Here is a 19032-nt window from a genome sequence, read left to right as displayed (position 1 = left end):
TCTTGTCAAAACTAGCCTGAGAAGTGGACGAGAAGAACTTTCCCCCCTTTGTATTCTAAAATGAAGTGCATTTTTAGTCAAAGATGCTTCACATTAGTATATAAAGTACTTAAAGAATAATGAGATTATTAACAATTACAGTCATCGTTCTCCATCCACAGATTCAACCAGTCAGAGCTTGAATTTTTTTAAATCAATTTTTGAACTTATCATTTTTATATAAGGGACTGTTTTACTATGTCATTGCTTATAATGGAACTAGGTGTATCCGCCACGCATTGCTGTAGCCAACCTTCCTTTCCTCTTTCCTTCCTTCCTTTTTTTCTCTCATTCCACCCATCCTTCCTTTCCCTCCCTTTTTCTTTCTCCCCTTCCTTCCTTCTTTCTTTCCTTCCTTCCCTTTTTTCTTTCCTTCTCCTTCCATCCATCCTTCCTTCCCCTCCCTTTTGCTTTCTCTCCTTCCTTCTTTCCTTCCTTCCCTCCCTCTTTCTTTCCTTCCTTCCCTTTTTTCTTTCCTTCTCTCCTTCCATCCATCCATACTTCCTTCCCCTCCATTTTGCTTTATCTCCTTCCTTCCCTCCCTCTTTCTTTCCTTCCCTTTTTTCTTTCTTTCTCTCCTTCCATCCATCCGTCCGTCCGTCCATCCTTTCCCTCTATTTTTTTCTTTCTCTTCCTTCTCTACCTATTCTTGGACTGTAACTCCAAGCAGTCCTCCTGATTGATCTATCTACCTACTATCTATCTATCTTATCTATCTGGAGGATTGCTGGGAGTTGCAGACCAGAAATAGGAAATATGTACGGATTGGGATGCTCTCAAAGAGATCCAAGTAGAAGCAAGCTTACAGCTTGGAAGCAATGCATTTGGAGCATCCTCCTCCCCTAAAGGGCCTGGTGTAGGAGATGCTGAGAGCTGTCATTTTCATGCATGCGCTGTATCGCCATTTAGCTTTTTTGGGTGTTTAAGCCCTTTCCGCTGTTTTTGGGTTTTTTTGTAGGGGTTTATTAGTGATGGTCACTCATTGGTCTGTTAGGGGTGTAGTGCCCAAATTTGGTGTCAATTTCTTCAGTGGTTTTTGAGTTATGTTAAACCCACAAACAAACATTACATTTTTATTTATATAAATTAGAGCATCCATGGATATTAGAATCCACGGGGCATCCTGGTGCCAAACCCCAACAAGGGCTCACTGTACTAAGGTATTTATTACCTTTAACATATGAACAGCCTTTAATGTCCTGTGCGAGGCGCAACCCCTTCCTTCTTTTGTCACTGGAGAGTGGAACCAGCAGGTCATAAATGCACTCATTGTAAATTTCACAAAATGAGACCCAAACTGAGAATTGTGCTCTTTGGTTCTCCATATTAGACTGCATTGCTTCTATCTGTGGTTCCTGAAAGTCTGAAAGAATATTGGAGGCATATCAGCACTTGGGTGAAAACAGTGTTTTTTTTTTAAAGAAAGAAAGATAGTGCAGCAACTTTAAGACTAACCAATTTATTTTAGAACACACTTTCATGGATGAAAGCCCAATATTCCAGACAGTGTGGCCTTTACCTAGAAAAAGTTATGCTAAAATAAGTAGATTAGTCTTAAAAGAGGAGTTCCCGGTGACGGAATGGGTTAAACCCTTGTTCCAGCAGGACCGCTAACCGAAAGGTCGGCGGTTCAAATCCAGGGAGTCAGGTGAGCTGTACCAGCTCTAGCTCCCCATGTGGGGACATGACAGAAGCCTCCCACTGGATGGTAAAATATCTAGGCAACCCCTGGGCAACGTCCTTGCAGATGGTCAATTCTCTCACACCAGAAGTGACTTGCAGTTTCTCAAGTCGCTCCTGACCCGAAAAAAAAGTCTTCAAGAGTCAAAAGTATACTCCTCCTTTTTATAATGAAACATACTCATATAGTTATCTCTTTGAATATTTCTTTTTTCTTTCTTTCTTTCTTTCTTTCTTTCTTTATATCTTGCCTTTCTTCCACTACTGGAGACATGTTGACTTGCATGTATTTAAAATAAGATACAGCTAAAAACACATATTCTTAGAAAAGCTTAAAACAATGTCTAAAATTTTATCACAAACCCAGTTAAATCACATTTAAAATATAACAAAAGGGTAAAAACAACACCCTATTAAAAATCCCTTCTGACATATGAATGACAAAAGTTTTTTGACATATGAATGACAATTTTTTTGGGCAAATTTAGAAATACTAAAGACGAGAAATTAAAACTTATGAGATATGAGAATCGGCTTTTAAAACTTATTTATTACAGCAACAATTCACCTTAGATTTACGCAAAGATAGTTGAGCATCCCTTATCCAAAATACTTGTGGCCAAAGTGTTTCGATTTGGGATTTTTCCAGATTTTAGAACACCTATACTAGTATTTATGTACAAAATTAGTTATCTTGAGATGTACACTGTATACACATAATCTGAAAATAATTCTATACACAATATTTGTAGTAATTTTCTACATAAAACAAAATTTGTGTACACTGAAACATTAAAAAGGAAACATACCGCTATCTCAGTGAGAACAATGTTAGAGTATTTCAGATTTCCAGGTAAGAGATAATTAACTTTTCAAGTACAAAACTAATCACAGAATAATCACAGGATGTCTTAAAACTAATCTCAGAATAATCACAGGATGTCTTAAACCTACACCTGTTGATAAACTCTACAAGCTAGCTCGCATCCCCCCCCCCTTGATGTGTGACAGGAAGTTGCTGCCAAATGCGAGAGAAATAAGGTTGAACACTATGAAAGCCACCCACTACATGGCTTCCAGCCTCCTCCCAGTAGACTCAAATCAAGGAAAAGCTTTATGAGAACTACCACTCCTCTTGGCATCCCCCCAGCAACAGCAAGAGTATCCTTTTGGGCAGCTAAACCAAGAAATCCCAACTGGATGGCCCCCCCCCACAAGGGTTTTCCTCCAAGGGCAAACCAAGAATGGGCAATTTGGAAGTCCCTGAACAGACTCAGAAGTGGAGTGGGCAGATCAAAAGACAACCTGGCAAAATGGCACTACCTAAAAGAATCCCACATCTTGTGTGACTGTGGAGCAGAACAGACAACTCTGCATCTGTATGCTTGTCCACTATGCCCTGCCTCATGTACAAAGGAAGAATTGTTGGAGGCTACAGAGAATGCCATTGCTATTGCCCGTTTTTGGTCAAAAGTTATTTAGCCACCCACGCTCTTTTTCTTTTTATCAGTTTTATACTAATAAATGCAATGCTTTTGATATTAAATAAATAAATAAGGTACAAAACTTACCTTTAAAACTATCAGCTATTCTACTATGATTTTCATTCATGTCACTGGGATAATCGACCTGATCATAATGACACAGACAAATGTCACAAATGTATTCTGTCACTTCCTTTGTATACTAGAGCATTAAAACTACCGTATTTTCCAGCGTACTAGATGACTGGGTGCATAAGACGACCCTCCCAACTTTTCAATTTAAAATTTCAATTTTTGGATATAATCGCTGTGTTAGACTACCCCTTTTGCCAGCCCCTTCAGGCCCTGAAGCCTCCTTTCCTGGGCCTTGAGGCAGCTTCTCAGCTCCATAGAAGCGGCCTCCCCTCCACTGGCAGCCAGGCTCTGCCGCAGCCAGCCAACCACTGTGCTCATCACTTGGGTCCAAAACGTCACTTCCTGTTTTGGATCCAAAACAAGATGGAGGCTCCGAACAGGTGAGGGAGGCGGGGAGCTGCCCTGCGCTGGAGCAGGGTGCCCAAAGCAGCAGTAGCTGCTGCGCTCCTCCGGTGCTCCTGTACCCAGGCTCCTGTACCCGATGGGCTCTTCCACTCCATGCCTGCCTCAGCTGTCAGTGCGGCGGAGAAGGAGGAGGCGACATGGCCATCTGGCGAGTATATCGCCACCGCCTCCTCCACTGCACTGACAGCCAAGGCGTACCTGGAGTGGAAGAGCCCCTCGGTGAGGCCGAAGCCTGGCAGTGGGAGCCAAGCAGCACGGGAGGGCATCCCTCATGTGCCGCTTGGCTCCCACTGCCAAGTTTCAGCCTCCCCAAGGAGCTCCTCCACTCGATGCCCGCCTCGGTTGTCAGTGCGGCAAAAGTGGTGGAGGAGGAGGTGTAGCAACAGTACAATAAAGTGAACATAATGGCAAAATAAAACGATTGTGTGATTTCCTATTGAGCATGAGATATTTCTTCTGTTTATATATTTAGAACTCCACAAATACTTATGATACACATATTTAGATTAGAGCAGTGGTTCCCAACCTGTGGTCCGTAGACCACCAGTGGTCCGCAAGAATGAAAATATGATCCACGGCTTCACCGTTACTACACCATTGCAACAAGAGTGACTGGTCTCGCAAAACCCTCTTACAGTGCCAAAGTTTACTAAATATTGTTTTCTGTGAGCAAGCAGATGGCAACTACTGGGTAGCGCATGTACTGTATCAAAAAATAAATTTGGTTTATCCAATGCAATTTTCGAATCAGCACCCTAAATAACCAATCCAAATCTAAAGTTGACCAAAAACGGATTCATATCCTTTTTGGTACTAATGTTGGGAGAGTGATCCCTGGTCAAAAAAAAGGTTGAGAACCACCGTATTAGAGCATTCCTTTTACTTTTCTGGCATTGTTGCCAGAATAGCAAATGCGCTTCCAAATGTTTTCCAGCCAAAAAGCCACATTAACCAATGGAGGTCTATTTTGATGGGTACCGCAGAATTGCAGGGTGACATTTCTAGTTCTTCACATACACTATTTTTTCCTTTTTCACCTAGTCCTGTAGCAAAAATTGTTAATGAAGATTAACAAGGAGCCATACCTCTTTCATGAGTCGAAGTAGCGAGCTTTTAATAGATACTTCTTCCTTGATTTCCTCTTTTGTCAGCCTCCGATGTTCTCGGCATCGATGGGGTTTGAGGTTCATCTCTGGATACAGCCTGCTTTGAATGCGTTTAAACAAGAGATCGAGTGCTCTTGGGAGAATGCCACTGGCTTCTTCAGTGCCTGTCACGTAGAATACCAGACTTATCAAATTTATTCAGTTTACTCAGAAGAAAGCTACATGGCTCACTCCCAGAAAAATAGGACTATCTTAGAGTGCATCTACACTGTAGAATTAATGCAGCTTGACACCACAGTGTAGATGCACCCTTAATTGATGGACAATCAGATTCACATTATCAGTTGAGAACACTTTAGCAATCAATCTAGTTTTGCTCATACATTTAGCCAAATAAACACACAAGCATTTTCAACATGAGAACACAAAACATGGAGATATAATAAAATCAGCAGTGATATGGACACAAGTTTTCCTAATTCAAAAGAAGTTTCACAAATATAATTAGTAAAATAAAGGGAGTACTCTCTGTAAATTCTTAAAATCCAGTCAAGTACTAATTAACATTTTTAGGTAATTAACCATTTATAAAGGTGTATTTAGTTGTTAAAAAATACAGGCAATCCTCAAGTTATGAACAAAAGAGGTTCTGTAGGTTTGTTCTTAAGCTGAATTTGTGAGTCGGAACAGGTACATCTTTTAAATGTACCTCCAGCCATATATATATATACACACACACACACGGAGTGTTTCCTCACTATATCGCGTTTCGCTTATTGCGGACTCGCTGTTTCGCAGGGGGGCGTGGGGGGGGAGAAGAGGAGGAGAGGGAGCCAGGTGCTAGGCCTTACCCTGGGGCTTGTCTCCGCCCTCTCGGCAGCTGCCCCGTCCTCTTCACCGGGTTTGCTGCTCGCAGTCTCAGAGGCCACTTGGGTAGGCACTGCCATCAACAGCGCCCCACGGGGCCTCCGAGGCGGTGAGCAGCAGACTCAGTGAAGAGGATGAGGCCGCTCCTGAGTGGGGATGCTCTGCCCATTCAGCAGTGGCCTCGTCCTCTTCGCCAAGTCTGCTGCTCACCACCTCGGAGGCCCCTTGGGCTCCATTAACGGCACTGCAGGCTCGCTGAGGCTTCAGACCAGGCCTCAGCCCAACCTGGCAGTGCCATCAATAGCTCCCAAGGGGCCTCCGAGGCGGCGAGTAGTCGCCTCGGTGAAGAGGCCGCTGCTGAGTGGGCAGAGCGTGCTTACTTCCCGGATTTTCACTTTTCGCAGGTGGTTCTGGAACAGATCACCCACGATAAGCGAGGGAATACTGTATATATTAGCTTTGGATAGCATGGGAAAGGGTCAACACTCCTGTGGTGTTTGTTTTGCTGTCTGTGCCCCTGTTCAGAACATTTTACCTCACTTTCTGTCCTTGTGATAATTGGGTTTTGAAAAAATTGGCTTGCTGTGAAACAAGGCTTGGAGACAAAGCTTCAGTTGAGATACCTTCTGCAAGCTAAACCTACCCAGCTCTTCAAGCCGCTCCTCATAGAGCTTGTTCTCCAGACCCTTGATTATTTTAGTTGCTCTCCTCTGGACACATTCCAGATTGCCAACATCTCCCTTAAATTATGGTGCCCAGAATTGGACACAGTGTTCCAGGTGTAGTCCAACCAAGGCAGAATAGAGGGTTGGCATGACTTCCCTGAATCTAGACACTAGACTCCTATTTATGCAGGCCAAAATCCCATTGGCTTTTGTAGCTGCCGCATGACATTGTTGGGTCATGTTTAATTTGTTGACTAAAAAGACGCTGTGCTTGAGAATCTTAAGACAATAAGGGTATAAAAGTTGGATTTTGTGTTCTAAGAAAGGAATTCAAAACAAATTTCATAACATATCTCAGACAAAAAATAATTATTTGAAGAGTCAGGGTAACAATAACCAGATACGAAAACAGAGCTGAGGTGGTAATCATACTGAGATGAGACAGGTGTATGACATCAAGGAAAGACCCCTAAGAAGACAGAATACGACTCAAGTCAATATTTTTCTAAAGACTCATGAAGAATCTGTTGTACCTTGGTAAGTATATGTTTTCCCAGCATTTGTAACTCCATAGGTAAATATTAGCCGGCTATGACCCTTGATGAAGTCTAACACTGGCTGCTTCACAGTTTCTTCAAAGAGTTCTTCTTGTGTTGTTTCAGGACCAAATACCTAACAAATCACAAATAAGATGATCTTTTATTTTTTATGATTTTGATTTCTGAGCTTCTGACCAATAACTAGGAAAGCTTCATTTGCGTACCCTTTTCAAATTGCTTAAATACTCATTATTCATACAATAAATGTTTATAATCAGCCTTCGAAACTTCACTTACTTGTGAAAACGTAAACTTCTGCACCAGCTGCCCCATGTTTTTTTCACTGAGTCTGAAGACTTTGGAACTTTTGGGAGCTTTCAATATAATGCTTGTTGGATCAAGAATGGAAATACAGTCCTGTTAGAAAGTGCAAATAATAACTTTTAGCCATGAAGACAACATATCTTTCATGTTTCCCCTGTAGTTTTTTTTTTAAAGAATTAAGTCAAACCTGAGAATCGCTGCCTTTTTCTCCCTGTATAAATGGTCTGATGCGAAGGCAAACATGGATTCCTTCCTTGGATTCCAAGCTTTCTCTCTAAAAAAAAGGAATACATGACAATCACTGACCCAAGAAGAAATTTCATTTGCCTCAGGCTAACAATGTTTTTGAATGAAACTTTCTCCATTCAAACAAACCTGTCCTTCAGATGCAGATAACGTGGTGCTTAGCTTATGCCAAGGACCAGCAGCTTCTTTCGCAACATACAGGCCATTGTCAATGTACAACAGCAGGAATAAAAAACATTGGCAATGTTTTCTTTTTAGAAACACCAGCATTTGCCATCTCCACCTCCCAAGACTTTGCCCTCTGGGGTGAGACAGAATGGAGTAGGAATACAGTAAATAAATAGTGTCACCTCATAAAAGAATAGTAAAGTAAAGGTTTCCCTTGACATTAAGTCTAGTCGTGTCCAACTCTGGAGGTGGTGCTCATCTCCATTTCCAAGCCAGCATTCTCCGTAAACACCTTCTACGTCATGTGGCCAGCGTGACTGCATGGAGCGCCATTACCTTCCCACTGAAGTGGTACCAACTGATCTACTCACATTTGCCTGTTTTTGAACTGCTAGGTTGGCAGAAGCTTGGGCTAACAGCAGGAGCTCACCCCACTCCCCAGATTCGAACCACCCACCTTTCAGTCAGCAAATTGAGCAGCTCAGTTGTTTAACTTGCTGTGCCACCAGGGGGCCACCATAAAAGAATAGAATGGCAGTAAATAAGAACGCCCTCTTATTATATATTATACTAGCTGTCCCCTGCCACGCGTTGCTGTGGACCACTCTTGTAGTCATGGGGGTTTTGTGTGGGAGGTTTGGCCCAATTCTATTGCTGGTGGGGTTCAGAATGCTCTGTGATTGTAGATGAACTACAAATCCCAGCAACTACAACTCCCAAATGTCAAGATTCTATTTTCCCCAAACTCCACCAGTGTTCACATTTGGGCATATTGAGTATCCGTGCCAAGTTTGGTCCAGATCCATCATGCTGTGCTCTCTGGATGTAGGTGAACTACAACTCCAAAACCAATGGACACTGCCCACCAAACCCTTCCAGTATTTTATGTTGATCATGGGAGAAATGTGTGCCAAGTTTGGTTCAATTCCATCTATGGTGGGGTTCGGAATGCTCTGTGATTGTAGGTGAACTATAAATCCCAGCAACTTCTTCTTCTGGAGTGAGAGAATCAGCCGTCTATGAAGACGTGGCCCAGGGGACGCCCGGATGTCTTGCAATCCTGCAAGGAGGCTTCTTGTCAACTCCAACTCCCAAATGTAAAGATTTTATTTTCCTCAAACTCCACCAGTGTTCACATTTGGGCATATTGAGTACTCGTGCCAAGTTTGGTCCAGATCCATCATTGTTTGAGTCCACGGTGCTCTCTAGATGTAGGTGAACTACAACTCCAAAACTCAAAGTCAATGCCCACCAAACCCTTCCATTATTTTCTATGGTCAGGGGAGTCCTGTCTGCCAAGTTTGGTTCAATTCCATTGTTGGTGGAGTTCAAAATGCTCTTTGAGTATAGGTGAACTATAAATCCCAGCAACCACAACTCCAGAATGACAAAATAATAGTTTTTTTAGTGATGGTCACTCCTTGTGTTGTGAGACATATTATTGCCAATTTTGATGTGATTTCGTTCATTGCTTCTTTAGTTTTTAAGGTACTCATTATGCACAGAGCATTTTTATATGTATAGATTAAAAGCTTTCCCATGGCTTAGTATTGCTCTCCCACTTTACAATCTACATGCAAGCCCTCATCCTGAACACAAGAAAACTCCCACCATCCCATTCCTGATTTAATATTTTCTTACCACAAATTTCCATCTTCTGATTTACTTCCTCAAGCCTCCATTTACCTTCCTTCAGGTTCTGTAGCTGACATCCTACTCTGAACTTTTCATCCACCTTCTTTGCCTCTGCACTCCTATCTTCTCACTTGCCTGATTTCTAAGATTCATTTCCAGTCTAGCTGCGCCACATTATTTTTTTATTCTATCTACAAGTGGATCTCCCATCATAGGAACTGGATGGAGCACTATTTAATTTCACGAGCAATGAAGCATTTCCAGTCATCACACATATCTTAGCCAAATTACTCCCAGAGAGGAATCACTTCCAGAAATGCAATAAGGGAGAGCACTCTTTTAGAAGTTTTTTTTAAGTGAACCTTTCGGGAAAAGACATGAGACGTTCTAACTAGGAGGCCTAACAGAGCTACCTAGCTGGCCGACAAAACTTCATATTTATTTCTTTATTTTATTTATATGCTGCTTTTCTCAACCCCTGAGGGGACCCAAAGCGGTTCCCAGCAAGTAAATGGCAAAATTCAATGCCTCACAAAGTATAAAATATAACACATAACTAAAATAGCATACAACAAAAATTAAAAGCAGAAAAACAGCATTAATCCACCTTGAGTCGCCTCCAGGGTGAGGAATGCTGTAAATAAATAAACAAACAAACATAAAAACATTCAATGTGTTGTCGAAGGCTTTCATGGCCGGATCACTGGGTTGTTGTAGGTTTTTTCGGGCTATATGGCCATGTTCTAGAGGCATTCTCTCCTAAAACATTCAACATTGCACCAATCCCAAAACATTCAACATTGCACCGATCCCAAAGCTGTCCTGACTGCTTCATCTCATTCCCCAAATGCCTGTTTAAAAAAAGCAACATTTTAAGTAGTTTCCTGAATGTCAGGAAGGAAGGAGCTGAACTGGAGTTCCACAACCGAGGGGCCACCACCAAGAAGGCCCTGTATCGTCCCCACCAGTCGCGCCTGTGAAGAAAGCAAGACCGAGAGCTGGACCTCCTCAGCCAATCTTAATGCTCTAGCTGCTTCATAAAGGGAAGACACATTTGGATAGGTAAGCTGGACCAGAACCATTTTGGGATTTATAGGCTAAAACTAGCACTTTGAATTGTGCTCGGTAGCAGACAGGCAACGAGCGGAGATGGCTCAACAGGGGGGTTGTGTGTCCCCTGTGAGTCGCTCCAGTTAGAAACCTGGCTGTCGCCCCGTGGACTATTTGAAACTTCCAAACAGTCTTCAAAGGCAACCCCATGTAGAGCACGTTGCAATAGTCTATTTGAGATGTAACAAGAGCGTGGATATGATATACAAACGTAGAGAGGAGCCAGAGGAGCAACCATCTCAAATTACTGAATGTCTTACCTGGCTTATATCAGAGATTGCAGAAAAGTCACCATAGAGATTTTTCTTGATATCATTAAGGTCTATTGGACCAGCTTGCGGTGTCAACTCAACAGCAGAAAGAAAGGAGAGACGAGGAAATCCTGGTTTAGTCAGGTTTTCCTCCATCCTATGAGTAAAGGGACAAAAAGACAGTTACACCCTGCAAACTGATCTGCTGATCATTACATGCTTACCTTACCTTACCTTAGCATGAACCTCACATGGAACTGATTTATATTTTGTTCAGTATCACTCAGCAATCTATCAATTCCCCCGGGGCTTGAGACTGGAATCTTTCCAGGTATATTCAGTAACAAAAACCAGTAGTGTTGTTGCAGCAATATAGGAGAGATACTATCAAGAGAGATCCTTTCCAGAGAAAAGAAAAGTACGGCTTTATTTCCAGTTGGGACCCTGGAGTGGAGCTGTGTCCAAAAGCAACCAGAGTGCCCGATAAAGGAGTTGACTGCCTTTTATACACTTCAAAAGCAGGCAAACAAAGAAACATGCTTCTGCATACATTGACATCATTCTCTGCATCACTTTAGCATCACAGAAATATCAAATTCTATCTTCCAACATACAAAAGGCATGTCTCTGTATTTCTTTCTAAAGAGCAGCTTACAGCTTACAGTCATCAATCAAGGGGCCTACTTTGACTTGTCAGGAGGAAGGGGGGATAGGCTTCTTACTTAGCTATAGCCTGGGCTATTTTGTACCACTCTCTGTATAGATAACATGCCCCCTTCCTGGAATGTTCATCCCCCCTCCCCCTGCCCGTGCCTTGGACACAGATCTCCTTCAATATTCTTTCTAATACAGAGAACCTGATTTTTCTATACATTTCAGTGCTTGTAAAGTACAAACAATTTATACATAAATAAATACCTATTTTTCCAATATCTCCCCATCAGTGTTAACTCTTTATGTTCTGTAAAACAACTTGCCCCTTGCTGCCAAACCTACCCAGATTTTGGAACACACACTCTTTCTGGAGTCCAATTTTGCTTAGCAATGAGTTGCTGCAGGAAAGCATCAAGTATAATGCCAAAACTTCAGTTCACACAAGAACAGCAATGATATATTCTATTGTCAACCCAAGAAATGCTTAAGGCCAACCATTCCTCCTTCAAATACTATGCAATGCTGTGTAGCAGATATGATGAGGTTTCTCGGGATACATTTGGAAAAGGAGCCCCCACGGACAGAAAATATGGAATGGCAGATTTAGCCAGAGGATAAAATTGTTGGCACTTGACTGAGATGTGAAGCCCTTAATGCCAGAACTATTGTGATTTCTGTTACTGCTATAGGAAGAAAACTCATTAACATGCTTTGGCGCACACATACTTCCATTATTAAAAGAGTGTCTGTTAGCAAGGTCATAATAAATTTAAAACATTTTGGAATTTTAAGTGCTTCCCTTCACATAACCCTCTCTCAAAGTTCAAGAAGGTGAGCTGCTTCTAATTATTCAGCCACAGACTGTGGTTAGAATATAAAATGCAAAATTTATGGGAGGAAGGGACAATCAGTGTATTGACACATTTTGACTTTTTTTCCCACAGGAAGAACTATTATTTAACTTTTCAGACCTGGAAGATACCTTCAGTTCTAATGGGTAACATGGCACCTCTTTGTTGGAGAGCAGGCCTGTAGGGAAGGGGTGGTTTTAGGGGTTCAACCCCCCCCCCCCCGAAATGTTTCAGATTTTTTTTTAAAAAAAAACTGGTTTACTCATGTATTTTAACTGGTTAACCAAATCTCCATGCTAAGTCTATGAGATGCAAAAAATAAGAATCCCTCCAGAACTGTAAGCACTATCTCAAGCAAATATTGACAATTTATTCACACTGTCATTACTTGCAGCAATAGCCGATGTAGTGAAGCAACCAAGTTGGGTGTGTGTGTGTTGAATGCTCTCATTAAGGAGGCCAGACTTGGTGGAGGTGGTTGACAGGGATGGAGCTGCAGGGTATTGAAGGTTGCTTTGCCCCCCTGCTGTGCTCTTTGCTTCAGCGTGAGCTAGGAGGCAGGTTTCAACCCCACCCACCCCAAAATTTTCAACCCTCCCCGAAATTTTTCAACCCCCCCCCCCCAAATTGTCAACCCTCCCCGAATTTTTTTTCTGGCTACGGCCCTGTTGGAGAGTATTGTTTTCTAAGACATATAATTTATCTAACAGGTATAAAGGGATAATAATAATAATAATAATAATAATAAACAACTTTATTAATACCCCGCCACCATCACCCCAACGGGGACTCGGGGTGGCTTACACGAGGCCAGGCCAAACAACAGCGCATTACAATAAAATAAAATAAAACCAAAGCACAAAACAACAACATAATAAAATACCTAAAACATAAGAGTACAGTAAGCAGTCACAGTGCCAGCGAGCAGGCCACATGTAAAACATAAAATACTAAAATGCTAAAAACTAAGGGTGAGATAGGGATGGAGTAGATTATTTATGAGAGAGAAGCTCATCAAAGCAGGGTCGTAAAAAGGCCTTTCTACAGGAGCGGGGAAGTGTACTAAAGGAGCAAATGTTGAGGGGGAGCAACTATGTATGGTTATATGGTTACACTCCAAGAGCGCAATGGTAAAGCCAGGTTTTGAGATCCTTCTTGAAGCTTTCTAAGGTGGGGGCTCGCCTAATCTCACTGGGCAATGAGTTCCAGAGTCGGGGGGTCACAGAGGAGAAGGCTCTCTCCCTTAGATGAGTTACATAACCTTTTTTGCTTTAATAAGGTTGTGAGTAAGGAAATTTGGACAAACCGGCCATCTTTGGTGAATGCTTAACAGTGCTACAGTAGAGTCTCACTCATTCAACCTTCATTCATCCAACGTTCTGTATTATTCAGCGCAGTCTGCCTCCTGCCTGGATCCACAGCTGTTTCAATACATTGCGAAGTTTCGGTCCCAAATTTGTAAATACAGTAATTACTACATAATGCTACCATGTAATGAACTGCTTTTTCTGTGGATTTGTTGTAAAAAATGATGTTTTGGTGCTTAATTTATGAAATCGTAACATAATTTAATGTTTAATAGCCTTTTCCTTAATCCCTGCTTATTATCCAACATTTTTGCTTATCCAATATTCTGCCAGCCCATTTATGTTGAATAAGCAAGACTCTACTGTACTTACAAACTAGACTCATGTTAAAGCTTTGCAACAGAAACAAGACAATGGATGACAATGATGATGTTTGCAAGGAATGACAAAACAAATTTCTGATGAGTCCCTGCTTGCTGGCAGCAACACAAAACAAAGCATCTTGGTGTTTTTGCTATAAGCAAGGTTTGATGAAGGCATGATGAAAATACATGATACACATATTGGATGTAACCATATTAAAAATAGAAATTAGAAAATATATGAAATCACAAAGGAAAATGTATGTATGCCTGAACTCCACTTGGAAAATATTCTGTTCTTAAAAGCTGCAAATTAAGAGGCCAGAAAGAGGCCAAGGTCCTGGAATGTCAAAGGCATCTGGCTAATATCATGACTGGTACCTAGCAGAGCTTATCGTAAGATTAATGAGCTGGCCATCAAGAGGCTTCAGGAAGGACGTATCTCAAGATGGATGGAAGCTCTTGCTCTCAAGTGGCCAGTAGCAGACATTCTGGCTCTATGGTCCTCTTAAAGAACAGTTCTTTAGATAAAGGTGCTTAATGAAAAAACTGAAGGTGTTGAAGTTAAAATATGCTATTGGAGTCAACGTAAAAGTAGAATTTTGTGACTCACATCATGATGCTTGTATGATGTATGCATATTATTTTAAACCAAGGCAATTCTTTTGATCAGTACCCTGCTTTCTGGACTACCAGCAGGGTCCATATCCAGTTGGCGCCAACCGAGAATAAACCGTGCTTTTACAGACCTCAGGAACTCTCTTTGTCTCTTTTCCTCAAACCTTTTTCCTTCCATTTCAGGATGACTGAACAAACTGTGTCTTTAGCTTTCTCCCCGACACACCAAAGAAACAAATCCACCATACTACCTGGTTTATCTCTCTGTTTTCAGTTAGGGGAGACACTGGAGAATCGCTGAATTTATACATTACAGTAAACAAGACAAGAAAGAAGATCTTTGGTTCATTCATCTACTCCTGCTTTCAGTGAGAAAAGCAAGAATTTTACAGAGAGCTCCACTAGCTGATTATTAGATATGAAGAAACCTAAAGTGACCCACTCATACAAGTAGCACTGCCAACGTTTTTTGGGGAAAAATCTAATGTCCCAAATTCTTTCTTTCCCCTCTGCCCTCCATAAAACACTGAAGCATTTCCATCAGAATATCAAAGATCATGTCAGAAAAAGAAAACAAGTCATCTACTTTAAAGCCAATAGGAACAAAACCTAGAAAACGCATCTGGTAAAAACATAAGAGGTAATCAAGTATTTTGTTTCACTATTCTGAAAACTTGTTGCCAAATCTTGTATGTTCTATGTAGGTCAAAATCATATGCCTCAAATATAGCAATATGCATAAAATTATCTATGTTGTAGAAACCTACTTTCTCTTCCCTATCATACCAACATCAATCAAAAATATAGCTGCTTGCTCAAGCTTTGAATCAGTTATTAATTTTGTCCCACTGTATACACACTGAATGGTTTTATGTGAGAACCCTTTGGCTCTCCTGATGTTTCTGCCCTTCATCAACAACACTCAGCATAGCTAATAGGAACTATAGTAGGGAATTGGGGAAGATCAAACTTTTACTACATAGTTTTGGGGAAAAGGTATTTGTTGGGAAATAGAAGTAAATCATCATTGTCATCATGACTCATAAGCATGGATCGGTTGTTTATCAGAAATTTCTAGGAAGTATATGCAAGTTATTTCTGAATTTCTATGATTAACAACAGGTAGTCCCCAAGTTATGAACAAGATAGGTTCTGTAGATTTGTTCTTAAGTTGGAACAGGTACATTTTAAAGTGCAATTCCAGTCTGTCTATCTGCCTATCAGCTTTGGATCGTATTGGGAAGGGTTTTGGGGGAAAAATGCGTTGTTGTGGGAACAAGGATTGATGATAAAGCCCCAGCGGAAGCCTCTTTTTCCCATGATAACTCTGCCAGGAGTGAATTTCCCTTCCTAGGGTTAGATTTATCTCACTTCCTGTTGTCTCACCCCCATTCTGAACTATGAGTTATTTGTAAGTCAGATATTTTTAACTCTTGGGCTGCCTGTATAACATGATTTTCCTCCTTGTTCTAGTATCAGTGGATACCAACATTTGGTCCCCCAGGTGTTTTGGACTTCAGCTCCCACAATTCCTAACAGCTGGTAAACTGGCTTGGATTTCTGGGAATTGAAGTCCAAAATACCAGGAGAACTAAAGATGGGTGAATTTCACAATTCTAGTAAAAAGCCAATCTGCATCGTGGCAGTATTTCCTGCCAATCAAATGTATTGCAGGATGGGCCTGCAAATGGGGATTTAACTTTCTGAATCAACATACACAAATAGGCTGTGACATTTCTGCGTAATTCTGTGTATTTCCTCTGGATCCCATTTTGTTTGCAGATTGTGCTTTCAAGCAAGAAAATAAAACATATTAGGGAGCTACATTTTAGAAAGACATCCCACACTACAACTAAGAATTGGATGCAAACACAAAACACACTTATAAAACAAAATCCAACATCTACAAAAGAGTGATATCATCAGGCAAAAGACATTAAAATAAGGAAAGTGATAGCATTGTAGACACAGGCCCATATTTTGTGCTATTTGTTGTTTCTGTTGTTCAGTTAATCTATGCCAGGGGTTCTCAAACTAAGGTCCGGTGGCCGGATATGGCCCTCTAAGGTCATTTACCCGGCCCTCGCTCAGGGTCATCCTAAATCTGAAATTACTTGAAAGCACACAACAACATTCTTATCTAATCAGCCAAAAGCAGGCCCACACTTCCCATTGAAATACTAATAAGTTTATATTTGTTAAAATTGTTCTTCATTTTAATTATTGTACTGTTTTAAGTGTTTTTTGCACTACAAATAAGATTATGTGTAGTGTGCATAAGAATTCATTCATGCTTTTTTCAAATTATAATCTGGCCACCAACAGTTTGAGGGATTGTGACCTGGCCCTCTTTTTAAAAAGTTTGAGAACCCCTGATCTATGTGGTGGTTTTCAAACTTAGGTTCTCCAGATGTCTTAGATTGCAGCTGCCAGCATTCCTGACTTTGGCCAAGTCAGCTAGGGTTTCTGGGAGTTGAAGTCCAAAAAAGTTTAGTAATTACTGGAGAAATATCAATGTATGCAGAGGTCTTCTCGGGCACATGTGGAGCCAGAGACCATCCAAACTGCAGAATTGTGGCAGTTTGACACTATTGTAATTGCCATGGCTCCATCCGATGGAGTCCTGGGATTTGTAGTTTGGGGAGGCATCAATATCCCTTGGCAAACTACAATTCTCATTATTCCAAACCATTGGTCTATGGCAGTTAAGAATGTGTCAAACTGCGTTAATTATACAGTATAGATGCGCCCACAAAATTCCTAGTTTCCAAAAACTCTTTATCCAGACAGGAAGGCATAAAAATTAAGAGAATGTGGAAAATGAAACAAAAAAGTCTTCAAATTCCAGCCTAGTGTCTGGAACTCTGACGTTTTTAAAAAGACTTAGTTTCACTGTGGTCCCTTCCACATCTGAATAAAATCCCACATTATCTGCTTTAAAGTGGCATATATAGCAGTGTGCACTCAGATAACCCTGGGCCTTTCCACGCAGCCACATAACCCAGGATATCAAGGCAGAAAATCCCACAATATCTGCTTTGAACTGGGTTATCTAAGTCCATATTACCATATATTCCAGTTCAAAGCAGAAAATGTGGGATTGCCTCAGATGACAAACAGGAAATAATACTTTCAAACCAGGCACAGAAAGCTTTTCAGATTTCGTTACATAGTGTTATTGTGCGCTACTTACTTGGAAAATATTTGGTTCTACTTCAGAAACTTCGTTTTTGTGGCTGCCACAAATTATGTTGAATTGGTTGCGGCTTAACGAGATAGTCATTGAAAAACTTTAGTAAAATATGCTGCATGATGTCCCGCAAAAACAAAGTTTGTGCAGTTTAATAAACTTTTTCCATGTTCTTATGATAGAACCAATTAGGAAACAACATTTATAACCAAGGATATAGGGCCTAGGTCCCTTCCACACAGCTGAATAAAATCCCACATTATCTGCTTTGAACCTGAATATATGGCAGTGTGGACTCAGATAACCCAGTTCAAAGCAGATATTGTGGGATTTTCTGCCTTGATATTCTGGGCTATATGGCTGTGTGGAAGGACCCATAGTGTAATTGGTCAGCAACTTATAAAAAGTTATTTTGGGAAGTTATTAGAGATGCCCTACCACCTTAATTTAGATGAGAAAAAAATTAATCTTGAGAAAAGTTGAGAAATAACAATAAACTCACAAGCCCATTGTATTGGACTAAATTGCAAAGGCTTTATTACTAAGGAAAGGATGGGAAAGTACTATTTCCTTACCTGCAGGCCAGGATCCAATGGCTCACAGCTGTCGGTTAATCAGCCCTCTAGGCTAGATCACCCCAAATCGTGGAAATCAAGGTTTGGAGTGATTCCTAGGCCTCTCCAATTCCATCCCAGTTACCCCTCACTCAAAAAAAGGAGGCGTCTCAAAGAACCAGGCAAACAATGTGCAAACACTACAGAGAACAGAGCCGCGGTCTCATTTTCAAATCTATCCGCAAAGGCTGCTGGGAGCCAAACGTCAGCGCCAAAGTGCACACTGGGAAATGTAGTTCTCTCCCGCTCCCAGAGAGGCAGCTCTAGGAACCAATAGAGACTAAGCCCCGCCCCTTTGGAAGCACATTGAGGCGGGTCAGTTTGGTGTTGCTCAATGCTATTGAATCACATCTGCCCAAGAGTGCAAGCCCCAATTCTGTCCAAAGCATTCAGCTATGGCAGTTAAAGCGGGACTAAACTGCATTAATTGTACAGTGTAGACGCACCGCGGGAGTTTCCTGATTCAAAACCCAAACTAATTAGGAAACTACCAACACTGCAGTTTTGGATCCTATTTTGAGATTTGTAGTCTTGTGCCACAACAAACTATATATCCCGGGGTTCTGAAGCCTTGAATTAGGATCCAAACAGCAGTGTTGACATGTATTGGTGAAAGCTTTCATGGCCGGAATCATTGGGTTGTTGTAGGTTTTTTCGGGCTATATGGCCATGGTCTAGAGCAGTGGTTCTCAACCTGGGGGTCAGGACCCCTGAAGGGGTCGCCAAAGACCATCACAGACCGTATTTTCTGTTGGTCATGGGAGTTGTGTGTGGGAAGTTTG

At 41.3% G+C, this 19032-nt stretch overlaps 1 protein-coding gene across 2 annotated transcripts in view; it reads right to left on the bottom strand.

Moving 5' to 3' along the window:
- The window catches only part of KIF20B (kinesin family member 20B), a 78401-nt gene extending 59941 nt beyond the window's left edge, over positions 1-18460 (bottom strand). For both annotated transcript variants that reach the window (XM_060768750.2, XM_060768751.2), the window contains exons 1-8: positions 18212-18460; positions 10664-10811; positions 7432-7518; positions 7218-7337; positions 6915-7053; positions 4829-5013; positions 3291-3348; positions 1211-1402 (exon numbers count right to left, since the gene is read on the bottom strand). In XM_060768750.2, the coding sequence (XP_060624733.2) occupies positions 1211-1402; positions 3291-3348; positions 4829-5013; positions 6915-7053; positions 7218-7337; positions 7432-7518; positions 10664-10810 (928 nt within the window). In that variant the 5' untranslated portion in view covers position 10811; positions 18212-18460. The remainder of the gene's footprint in view (positions 1-1210; positions 1403-3290; positions 3349-4828; positions 5014-6914; positions 7054-7217; positions 7338-7431; positions 7519-10663; positions 10812-18211) is intronic.
- Between the last annotated feature and the right edge of the window lie 572 nt (positions 18461-19032).

The sequence above is a fragment of the Anolis sagrei genome, chromosome 3, assembly GCF_037176765.1.
Source record: "Anolis sagrei isolate rAnoSag1 chromosome 3, rAnoSag1.mat, whole genome shotgun sequence".
NCBI lineage: Eukaryota > Metazoa > Chordata > Lepidosauria > Squamata > Dactyloidae > Anolis > Anolis sagrei.
This window is presented reverse-complemented; position numbering and strand designations above follow the sequence as displayed.